The following is a 12,148-nucleotide window of genomic DNA, read 5'->3' as shown; positions in this document are numbered from 1 at the left end:
CCAGAAGGTATCGACACCTCCAACTTAGTCAAAACTAGAATGCTGTAATTATGGATGACAACAGCAAAACAACATTTTTGTATTGCATTTACATTTACATTTAGGGAATTTAGCAGATGCTTTTGTCCAAGGCGTCTTACAATATGTACATTTGTCAAAAGAAAGAAACCACAACAACTACTTGCTTGTTGTACGCCCAAGAAGTTGTTTAAAAAATACATTACTTGAACATGTTAAAAAGTGCAGTTGGTGAGTGAAACGTCATTTAACAGATATAGTCATGGTTGAGGAATTTGAGGCAAATATTTTTAGAGTGACAATACAATATAAACATTTTTTAAACCAAGGATAAAATAATGCATAAATAATTGGATTTAATGTTGAATTGAAGTAACCCAACCAAACAAATGCTTCAAAGATGGCAGCAGGTGTACTGAAGCCAGTGAAGGCATCGATTATAGAATTAATAAAGAAGGGCATCCAACAAAAGATAAATGCACCAAGCACAATACCCAGAGTTTTTGCAGCTTTATGCTCAGACTGTTTAATCAACCTACCTCTTACTCTGTCATTTAAACATTTGTTCATATCTTCAATTTTTCTTACATGCTCTTTGGCCACAATAAAAATGTTAGTGTACAGACAAACCATCACAGTGCAGGGAAAGAAAAAGCAGATAACACTGTCCAGGATTCCCCAAAGGGGGTTAAAGAGAAGGTTACAACTTCCAAGGCAGTTTATTGATGCAATATACTCATCTAAGCCTGCTACATTGGCCTTTGAGTAAAGTAATCCATAAGAATAGACTGCAGCCAGTGTCCAGCTGGTACATACCATAATCCAGGCCACTGGCATTGTGATATTCCTAGAATAATGTAGAGGATTACATATTGCTTGTTGTCTGTCTACAGCAATGCAAATCAGGTGGAAGATAGACAGAGTGGTAAAAAACACATCAAAACTAGAGTGCAGCAGACAGAAGCCATCACTATAGAACCAGCAGCCATGAACGGTCCGAATGGCGCTGAAGGGTATCACAGTGACACCCACTAGTAGATCAACCAGAGCAAGAGATAAAATAAGCACATTGGTAGGATTATGCAACTGCTTGAAATGACCTATTGACACAATGACAAAAGAGTTCCCTAAAATAGTAACCAATATGCCTAAGACAAATAACATATAGAGGGCAACTTTGGTCCCCAGACTGAAATGTGCTCCAACACATGAGGCATTCAATCCTGGAAAACAGTACTGCTCTTGAGAAAGACCAAGAGACATCGTAAATCCAAATATGTATGCCAAAACCTAGAGATAACCCAACAGAACCCAAACAGAGAGACATCTATGGGACTAATGAAGTGATAACATTGTCTTGTAACCAAAGACCAGTATGGCGGCCACCTACAGATCACCTGATACGTTGTGACATCCAATCAAAATCTCCTATTTACATATATGAAACATAGTTCAAGACATATTATTATATTATAATGTTTGCAATTTGCACAATAATGACACTACACTACTTTCCTACACAAGAAGGACCCAGGTGTTCATGGTGTGGGGATGATGGGTGGAGCAGTTCTGAAGGGTGACCAGGGAACAGAGATGATTAGGTCTGGAGGGTGAGCCGGAGGTAGAGATGATGTGCACAGTTACCTGTCTTAGAATCGTGGGCCATATGTAAGATGAAAAGTATCACATCACGGGTGACCTTTCCCTTGCTCTATGCCAGGTTTTGTTTTGTCTCATGTCAGTCTATGTGGAATCACTTGACATCAAATAGGACAAACCATTCTGATAAGCATGAATGTCATGGTTTGGTATTTTGTGAGGCCTCACCGTCCTTTAAACTTGGCATGATTCATACGAGGAGGCTTTGTTTATCTGGAGGTTAAGATAAGACGAAGATAATAAAGTCCCCTGGTAAATAGTCTGGATCAAGGGTTACACAACTTTGTTTTGCCTCCTTCCTGGTGCTGTGATTATACATGATTCTGAGGTTGGATATACTGTATAAAGCTGATTGAATGTAATGTCCATCCATCCATCCACCTATCCACCTATCCACCCATCCATCCATCCATCCATCCGTCCATCCATCCATCCGTCCATCCATCCATCCATCCATCCATCCATCCATCCATCCATCCATCCATCCCATCCATCCATAGGAGGTAATTTCAGACATCCCTCAACAACACTTTCCAGCCCCTCCTTGGGGACCCCAAGGCATTCCAAGGCTAGGTGGGACTTATAACCCCTCCAGTTTCCCAGTTTTATGTGCCCACCTCTACGTTAACACCTCTAAAGGTGGTTCGGTGGAACAGTGGTTAGCACTGTTGCCTCACAGCAAGAAGGTCCTGGGTTCAAACTTCAGTCCATCCCAGGTACTTTCTGTGTTTAGTTGGCATGTTCTCTCTGTGCTTGTGTCAAAAACATGTGTTAGAAATCGGCCCATAGTGGCGGCGTGCTCAGTCGCAGTGGCTCAGGACTAACTTGACCATTGCAGGAGGCATCCTGATCAGAGGATCCACCTCTAATGGCCCCTTGGGATGTGAAGGAGCAGTGTCTCTCCTCCGAGTTCCCTCAGATGTCTGAGCTCCACCTATCTCAAAAGCCTGCACAAGTGTGGTGTGAACGTGGGATCGCGGGATCATTCCACACATCCCTTCCCACCCATCCATCCATCCATAATCTACCGCTTATCCTGTATTCAGGGTCGCGGGGGGGGGGGCTGGAGCCAATCCCAGCTGTCATTGGGTGAAGACACCCTGGACAGGACGCCAGTCTTTCACAGGGCCGACATGTAGAGACAGACAACCATTCACGCTCACATTCACACCTACGGGCAATTTAGAGTCACCAATCACCATCCTGCATGTCTTTGGACTGTGGGAGGAACCCGGAGAGAACCCACGCTCACACGGGGAGAACATGCACACTCCACACAGAAGGAACCCGAGCTCGAACCCGACCCAGGTCTGTGAGGCGACAGACCGTGCAGCCCTCCCCTCCCACCCCTACCTTGAAAATCCATACGATACCGGTTCAACATACAAAGATATGATTCCATGTAAGAAAAAAAAGAGGGCTATTAAATGCTAGTTGATATGTTGGCTGAAGACACATCAGTGATATTGATGCATTATGTCGATAAATTGTGTATGCATACATGTTAAAACATGACACACAAAGAAAAGGCCAGGAGTTGCTACACAATGTGCCATCAAGCAATGTCTAAGTCCTCACTATCTCAAGTTCTACTAGGTTTTGTGTTTCTTGTTGGAAACAACACAAAAACTGTTCCTTTGTGTCTAGACTAATAATTAATGCAACATAAACACCAATTAGTAGTGTGAATGATGGTCTGATGGGAACGCAGGCACATGTCAGACTTCTCACACCTCCAAGATCTGGGAACTCGTTACCACTGTCTGGGTTCTGGCACCTCTTCAACTAGGGAACTCATTATTTTAAGGTTTTGAGAGGGTCTACTCCATGTAGCAAAACAATAGTTTCCTGTTAGATACAAAAAATGACATGATCACTCAGACATATTACTGACCACCCAACCTCTCTTTAATGATATTAAAATGATGGTCCCATTTAGCGTAAAATAGACAATAAATCAAGGTATACTTTAGGGTACGGTTACGTTTTGATTGACAGGTCACTACAGTCTGAAAGTTGAGTTTGTTTTTGTCTTTGTTTTCAATTCATGAAAGTTAATCTTTACCTTTTTTTTATCTAAAAATGTCTTGTTCAGCATTTGATTGTATTCCTCTTCTCGTTCCAAAAAACAAGATGGCGACGGACAAAAATGAAGGTGGTAACGGCCAAAAAACTTGAGTCTTTAAAGCTGTAGTCATCAAACCAGTGGGTAACGTCAAAGTGGCTACATCAACTTCTTATACAGTCTATGGTGAACAGTTTGTCAGAAACATTACACATGACTGTGTTCCAAATTGCCTACTACTGTACTGCATATAACATCCTCAATCAGTATGTACTGAATACAGATCGAGTCTAGAAGAAGGATTGAATATGCCATCACAAGCATGGAAGTATACTTGATTAATAAGTCTTGTCTGCGTGTGAAATGTATTCTAAATATCAGATTTTGATGTCTCTACACCTTCTGTGACAGGTGTCTTTTGGGCCTTGGCTGAAAGTGAAATGAATCAAATATCTGAGCTGTTGTGATTATCATCATGAGCATTTTACCATGAAACATGATGACGATGTGACTTAAAAGAGACACACATGGCTGGACTCCACTCTCCACAGGGATGGTTGTGTTACAGTGTCTTGTAACTTACATGCATACATATTTAACTATGAAGAAATGTGTTTTTTGTAAATAGTCATTGGTCAAAATCATATTGGGTGAGATAATACCAATACAAATGTATTGACTTGCTATAAAAGTCAGCTAGCCTAATGTTAGGGTTAGACAGGGCTGATCAATTCTGTGTAAGTGTCTGTCTCCAATTATTGATCAATAATACTTTCAACAATTGTCATTGTCTGTGCTTCTGTTTCGTAAAGCTTCAAGTGTTTTGACAGAATGTTCTCAAATGTGCTAATTCTGACCTTTTGGGAGCATTGCAATGCATCTGGCATGCTAACTGGAACATCTGGACTCGAAGGGCATCTTATGACACGAAGTGTCCAACTGGTACTTATTTTGGCCATTTAGTGACCTTTTGGGGGCACTGCCATTAATCCGGTATCATAATTGGCATGTCTGCAGTCAATTTCGGCATCTTACCCATTTGTACTATTTATAATGGACAATTTGTGGTTATTTTGACTTTCTTATGACTTTTTAAGGGCACTTCTGTGGTCAATTTTTATATGGTATGGTAATTAACATATTGTCTAACTTTCCCATAGTAGGAGTGGCAGAATGTTTCTTATTTGGCAGTGTTAAACATGCCTCAAGAGTCCCCCAGTAGGGGGTCACACTTTGACACATGAATATCATAAAAGTTCCACACAGACCTGATGCAATGTAGGCCAAATGTTCACCAAATTGACACCCTGGTGCATTTTTCTGCACTTTTCCCCATACAACCCACATGTTTTTTGACTGACATTCGAGAACACATCCCTAGTACCTATTCTTGCTAGTATCTAAATTTGGGGGCCCAGCTGACATCTCCATGATGTGGTGGAGTCTTACTCAGATGGTAGATTGCATACTGCAGCTGGAAATAAAGCTGTGCATCAGCCTATTTTTGCAGCTGGGAGGCTCAACTGAGGGATTAATGTCACGTTGCCTTAGTGGTATTGGGTGTGGTTGTATCGGAGTAGTTTCATGAGTATGAGTATAAGTCTACATGAGTACAGCATTAGACCCAAAACTGGTATCAGTATGGATGCATCTCTTCTAGCAACTCCTAGCAGCCGCTTCCACAATAGAGGCTTTGAACATAGCACACTTGGATTCCATATCCCCAGCCTGCCTCAACATGCATGGAAGATTCTAGCAACAAGCCAAGTAACAAAGCACCACTCTGGTTCAGATCAGGCAGGCTGTTCCTCCCAATCACCCCCTTCCAGGTTTCTCTATCATTGCCGACATGACTGTTGAAGCCCCCCAGCAGAACTATAGAGACTCTGAGAAGGTTGGGTAGTCTGAGCTGCTGTTTGGTGCACAAAAACATTCAGATATTCTTCTCAGTGACTTTCAGTCACATAGAGGCATAGTTGTTTAACAGGGGAAAATATTGGTGCACGGCTGAGGGCTCATGAATATCCCCACTCACACCCAGTGCCTCTCACCCTAGACAACTTCGGAAAAGGCGTCCAGCCAGTCTCAAAAAAGAACAAGTACACAAAAAATACTTTGATACAGCAAGGAATTAATGTAATGTATTACTTCAACTCTTAGAGCTTGAAACCACTGCTTTAAAATTCAGAAGCCTAATAAAAAAAAATTAAGATAGCATTTGAATGCTGCTTCAATGTTCTCACAAAGGTAATGAAAGCCTTTTCTTCTTTAAGTGGAAACTTATTTCAGGAGTGTTCTGTAAAGATATAATACTTGTGAGTTCTCCTTTCCTTGACAAGTCTGACAGAGAATTTTTATATACTGTTACTAATTTATAAATTACTGGAAGGTTTAGGACCATAAATAAATCTCTGATTTTGTGTGACAAAATCTCTACAGTTCTCTGAGTTTGTTTCGCAATAGTTGGCTGTTTTATCAGAGCATGGAATCAGGTGCAAATAATCTGATGGGGAACAATTAATGGAGTCAATCATTACCTATGGCATTTTAGATCACATTTATTTTCAAGCACTTCTTTTACCCTTTGTTGTTTTAAATTCCATTTCATGTAATTATCTGCCCTATTCTCAATGTTTAATGTGCAACATGTGTGCACACTTCGGGATGGCAGTATGAATGTGGAGAAACACACAACCCTCTCTTTGATATCATTGCTTTATTTTATTAAACTTCCAACTCATGATTTACTTCAGTTTCAATGACAAACCACAACAATTTACAGCAGTTATTCATAGTAACTACTTAATATACCTACCAAAAACTTTTGGTTTGCAATGTAATGATTTCTTTATTATATGGTTGAGCATGATGATTAGTCAATAACTTGAGTGCATTTTAATTATATGAATCATTATGAAAACAATTACTATAGCAATCTAATTAAATGCTCAAAGACAGTAAAATGTTGTTAATCCTTTGACTGTTTACTACATTTAAAATCACGAAAAAGGTCCAAAAACCTGCCACATACACAGTTGGAGAGAATGTAACACTTCCATTTCACACCGATATAGAGATCCGTAGCAGAAAAAAAAGGAATAACAGGTTTTAATGCAAATATATTACATGTACATACTCAACAGCACTGTCATAAATGTGTCAGAATATGTACCTTTGTGGTTGAAGAATGGGGGTTGAATATTTTCAGATTGACAATAAGATAAAAGCATTTTTTAAACCAAGGATAAAATAATGCATAAATAATTGGGTTTAATGTTGAATTGAAGTAACCCAACCAAGTAAATGCTTCAAAGATGACAGCAGGTGTACTGAAGCCAGTGAAGGCATCAATTATAGAATTAATAAAGAAGGGCATCCAACAAAAGATGAATGCACCAAGCACCATACCCAGAGTTTTTGCAGCTTTATGCTCAGACTGTTTAATCAACCCACCTCTTACCCTGTCATTTACACATTTGTTCATATCTTCAATATTTCTTACATGCTTTTTAGCCACAATAAAAATGTTAGTGTACAGACAAACCATCACAGTGCAGGGGAAAAAAAACGCAGTAATAGTGTCCAAGATTCCCCAAAGGCGGTTAAAGAGAAGGTTACAACTTCCAAGGCAGTTTATTGATGCAATATACTCATCTAAGCCTGCTACATTGGCCTTTGAGTAAAGTAATCCATAAGAATAGACTGCAGCCAGTGTCCAGCTGGTACATACCATAATCCAGGCCACTGGCATTGTGATATTCCTAGAATAATGTAGAGGATTACATATTGCTTGTTGTCTGTCTACAGCAATGCAAATCAGGTGGAAGATAGAGACAGAGGTAAGAAACATATCAAAACTAGAGTGCAGCAAACAGAAGCCATCACTATAGAACCAGCAGCCATGAACGGTCCGGATGGCACTGAAGGGCATCACAGTGACACCCACAAGAAGGTCTGCTAGAGCAAGAGAAGAAACAAACACATTGGTAGGATTATGCAACTGCTTGAAATGACCTATTGACACAATGACAACGGAGTTCCCTAAAATAGTAATCAACATGCCTAAGACAAATAACATATAGAGGGCAACTTTGGTCCCCAGACTGAACTGTGCTCCAACACATGAGGCATTCAATCCTGGAAAACAGTACTGCTCTTGAGAAAGACCAAGAGACATCGTAAACCCAAATATGTATGGCAAAACCTCAGAGATACACAGGTTTGTGCTGGTGGGAGACACTGGTCATCTCTCTTTATAACAAAAGGCAGCAAAGACGCCACCAACAAATATGAAATACTGGCCAATCCAATCAGAGGATCTTTAATCAACACATGCATAATTTAGAGGAGGAAAATTCTTCTCTGGTGAATTCTCAGCTGCAATATGGCAATGTTATTGTAATAGTTGTAAAATAAATGATACAAATTTATACAAAAAGTTATATGAAAGTTACTTGAAAAAGTGGACACAAGACAATTACCATGGATCACAAGTGCTATATCCTATAAGCCCTCATTAGCTGTATGTGCCCGTATACTGAGGCAACATAACATTCAAACTGTCTGGGACTAAACTAACTGTAAACTAACTAGCAAAAATGCAGACTAGCTACAGGAGCTAATCAGGGGGAGGTAAGCCCTTTTCCGAGGCTTCATAGATGGTCTATTTCTAATGTGTGTTTACTCGATCTGTGTTGAGCTATAGTGTGAAATGATCTTAAGTCAGCCTCACCTTATTATTATGAATTCATTCTTTTTTTGGGCACCCATGTTGCGTGAACATTTGATGAATTTATGTCAAATAAACGCCTGTATGCTCCACAGTAGCCTTTGCTAACAGAGGAGGCCCAAATGGTGGTGCTTGCTCTGCCGGCTTCTATCAGGGGAAGTTTTGGTGACATTTTGGGCCTCTCCGGGAAAGACCTCCAGTGCAACATCTGAGCTGAGCCTACTCAATGTGTGGGGTTGCGTCCACAATCATCAGGGACCGATGCTGCAGACGGGGAGCGGAGGCATTATCCTCCATGGAAGATTTTCCAATGACCAAGTGATGAAAATGATAATGGTCAGCTGGTGCATCCTGACACAACACACACGAAATTATTTTCCAGGTGGCCAGTCATATGGTGTATGAGAAAACACTAACTGGATAATGTCCTGATTCTATCATCCTGGCATTTGGGGAGATGTATAATTGGTTATCCAACTGGCCATTCTTCATTTGAATGGATTGGCATGTACCTTATTGGGTTATTTCACCGGAGTGTTATCCTTTGGGTTATTGTTGGAGGATTATGCATTTCCCAGGCCTTCTCCCTTTGAACTGCTGTTCAGCAGGAAACCACAATGGATCTTGTACCTAATTAAGGGAAATTGGGAGGATGGTCCAAGCCCGAGCAAAGATCAGGTTCAATACGACCTGGAACTGAGAGCAAAACTCCACTCCTATGAAGATGGGTCTATTTGGTTCTGTGTGGATTACCACAAGGTGAATGACATTTCACGTTTTCATGCTTATCCAATACCCCCGATCGATGAACTCCTGGATCGGCTCGGCACGGCTTGTATTTTTATTGTATTTTTTGACGACACTGGATAAAACCAAGGGCTAATGGCAATTACCTTATCTCCAGAATCTAAGTAAAAGACGTCCTTCTCCACTCCATAGCAGTTTGTACCAATTTGTGATACTTCCGTTCGGGTTGTTTGGTGCCTCACAGCCAACTCGAAGAAGTGTGGATGGAGGGAGGTACTGTATCTGGATTACCACTTGAGTGGAGGGCAGATAGATAAGACCTGAGGTCATTGCAGCCTGCCCGAGGCCCAAGACCAAAAAGGAGGTGAGGCAGTATCTGGGACTGGCCGGGTATTATCGGTGGTTCATCCCGAACTTCGCAGACCTAACCATTCCCCTGACTGACCTCACCCGTAAAGGTGCCTCAGAGCCAGTCCAGTGGACGGAGCATTAAAATAAATGTTAAAACATGAGAAAAGGCCAGGAGTTGCTACACAATGTGGCATCATGCAATGTCGAAGTTCTCACTATCTTAAATTGTGTGTTTCTTGTTGGAAACTACATAAAAGGTTCACATTTCCTTTGTGTCAAGAGTAATAATAAATGCAACATAAACACCAATTAAAAGTGTGAATGATGGTCTGATGGGGATGCAGGCAGATGTCAGACTTCTCACACCTCCAAGATCTGGGAATTCATTACCACTGTCTGGGTTCTGGCACCTCTTCAACTAGGGAACTCATTATTTTCAGATGTTTTGAGAGGGTCTAACTCCATAGTCAAATAGTAAAACAATTGTTTCCTGTTAAAAGCAAAACAAAATATGGCTGGAGCGTTTGTGGTCAATATGCTTAATTGCAGATATGCCAAAGTATATAACTTCAACAATTATTTTGTTAAACACCACATGGAATAAAATCACGCTCTCTACAACCTGAACCCTGTCAGTCAGTCACCAGGAGCACCATTAGCAGCACCATTGTGTTAGCACCTCTGTACATCATACTGTGATTTGTTCACATTAAGTGTCTGCAATTTACGAATACTGGTTTCATACTTAGGCGTCGGACATACTAATATCATGCAGTGTTGTAATGACTAAATGTGAGAGGCGCCAGGATCAGCGGTAGAGTTGGCGCCCCACGTACCGAGGCTGCTTCCTCACTGCAGTGGCCCCGGGTTTGAAGTCCAATGGCCGCCCTTTCTGCGCTGTCATCCCCACCCAATCTCCCCCTTTCAGTCTCACTCTCTCTCAATAACAGGCAAAAACGGCCTTAAACTTAAAAAGTGAAGAGTTTCAGGTGCAACCAGTGTTTGGCTAATGCTATCAAAAATGCTTAGCGAACTAAGTTGTTCTTTATTGGACAGATTCATTTTTCCACAACAGGGTGAAGTTAGATTGTTTAGATGCTGGCTGCACGTGTCTTTAGATGGAAGGGGAGAAACAACACATGGACTAAAACATGGAGGACAAACACACAGCACATTGGACTATGGCATAGAGGACAAAGGGGAATACAATGAATAAAACAAGGGATAAGTTCCCAGATAGACAAGCAGACACACAAACAGACAGTACAATATTCCTAATACTTCATGGATCTTTTGATTTGGCTTATGAGTTAGATAACAATTTTTTATTGAAGATTTAAAATGAAAGTAGGAGGAGCTCAACAGTTTAAGGTTTATAGGTAAGCCATTCCACAAGACAGCTGCCGAGTATAGGAAATAGTGCTTTCCCATACAGCTCTTAAAACGGCAGAGCCTGTAATCAGTGGGACTCCTCTTGGTGGAATAAATGTCACTAGTGTCATTAGTGTGTCACTAATTTTGGAAAAGTAATTTCGTAGGTACTTGGGTATTCCTTATTTTGTAGACTAAACACAGTTTCATTTGGGAAACTCTCCTCCACTCTGAGTCACCTAAGACTGGAGAAGTGGTCAGGAAGAAGATGTGTTCTGGGATGAAGTTTGCCACCACTCTGATCAGTTTATTTTGACAGATCTGTAGCTCGTCTTTTAGGCCTTTAATAGTGCCAGCGTACCAAGATGTACAGGCATAGCCAAGATGGCATTGAACAAGGGCATCGGCCAGGGTTTTCAAAGTGTTACTATCTAAGAGGCTGGATATTCTTGCCAGGAACTTAGTCCTTTGGCTCACCTTTGAGATGACTCTTTGGGCCATAAATTATCCTGATAGTTTGTTGTCTTATACAGCCTAAGTAAGTGACCACTTTCTTGGCCGTTACCTCAACATCACCTACTACTACCCTAAACCCCACAGACCTTCTTGGTTTGTCTCTGGATCCAAAAAGAATCAACTCTGTTTTGCCAAGGTGGAGAAACAGCATGTTATCTGTCAACCAAGCACTGAGGTTGAGGAGTTCTACACTGAGCCACCTTTCTACCTTTGATTTCTCTTTATGATAGACTAAAATAGCAGAGTCATCTGCAAATAAAAACAGATTACAGTCAATGGCTGACAGCATATCATTCACATATAACAAAAAGAAAAGAGGACCTAAAATACTCCCCTGGGGAACTCCACACGCTAATTTAAGTGGTGAGGACAAGATCCCTTTAACATCCACCACCTGTTCTCTTCCAACCAAGTATGACCTCACCCACTGGAGAGATGTACCAGAAAATCCGAGGGTTTTGAGTTTGTTCAAAAAGATATCATACTGAACTGTGTCAAATGCCTTTTGAAGGTCTATTAATACCATGCAACAAAAGTCCCCCTTGTCCACCTCTTTCCTGATTAAGTCTGCAAGATAACGCAGACGGGTATCAGTGGAATGGGCTTTTCTAAAGCCTGATTGGAAGTCAAATAAGATGTTCTGCTCTGCTAGATAACTGTCTATTTGCTCATAAATCATTCTTTCTACAAGT

At 40.9% G+C, this 12,148-nt stretch overlaps 1 protein-coding gene and 1 pseudogene across 2 annotated transcripts; both read right to left on the bottom strand.

Annotated features, from left to right (window-relative positions):
- Positions 1-261: 261 nt before the first annotated feature.
- Positions 262-1,281, bottom strand: LOC311020451 (trace amine-associated receptor 13c-like; the record flags this gene model as incomplete). The annotated part of the gene is made up of 1 exon (XM_084020473.1): positions 262-1,281. The coding sequence occupies one exon, from the start codon at positions 1,279-1,281 to the stop codon at positions 262-264; it is 1,020 nt and encodes a 339-aa protein (XP_083876599.1).
- Positions 1,282-2,477: 1,196 nt separating this feature from the next.
- LOC311020450 (trace amine-associated receptor 13c pseudogene) lies at positions 2,478-7,802 on the bottom strand (annotated as a pseudogene). The gene is made up of 2 exons: positions 6,915-7,802; positions 2,478-2,624 (listed from the first exon to the last, which is right to left on the bottom strand). The product of its transcript is annotated as a trace amine-associated receptor 13c pseudogene (transcript).
- Between the last annotated feature and the right edge of the window lie 4,346 nt (positions 7,803-12,148).

Source organism: Eutrigla gurnardus, assembly GCF_963514095.1.
Source record: "Eutrigla gurnardus genome assembly, chromosome: 10".
Lineage (NCBI taxonomy): Eukaryota > Metazoa > Chordata > Actinopteri > Perciformes > Triglidae > Eutrigla > Eutrigla gurnardus.
The sequence above is the reverse complement of the archived record's forward strand: the minus strand, read 5'-3'. Positions and strand labels throughout refer to the sequence as shown.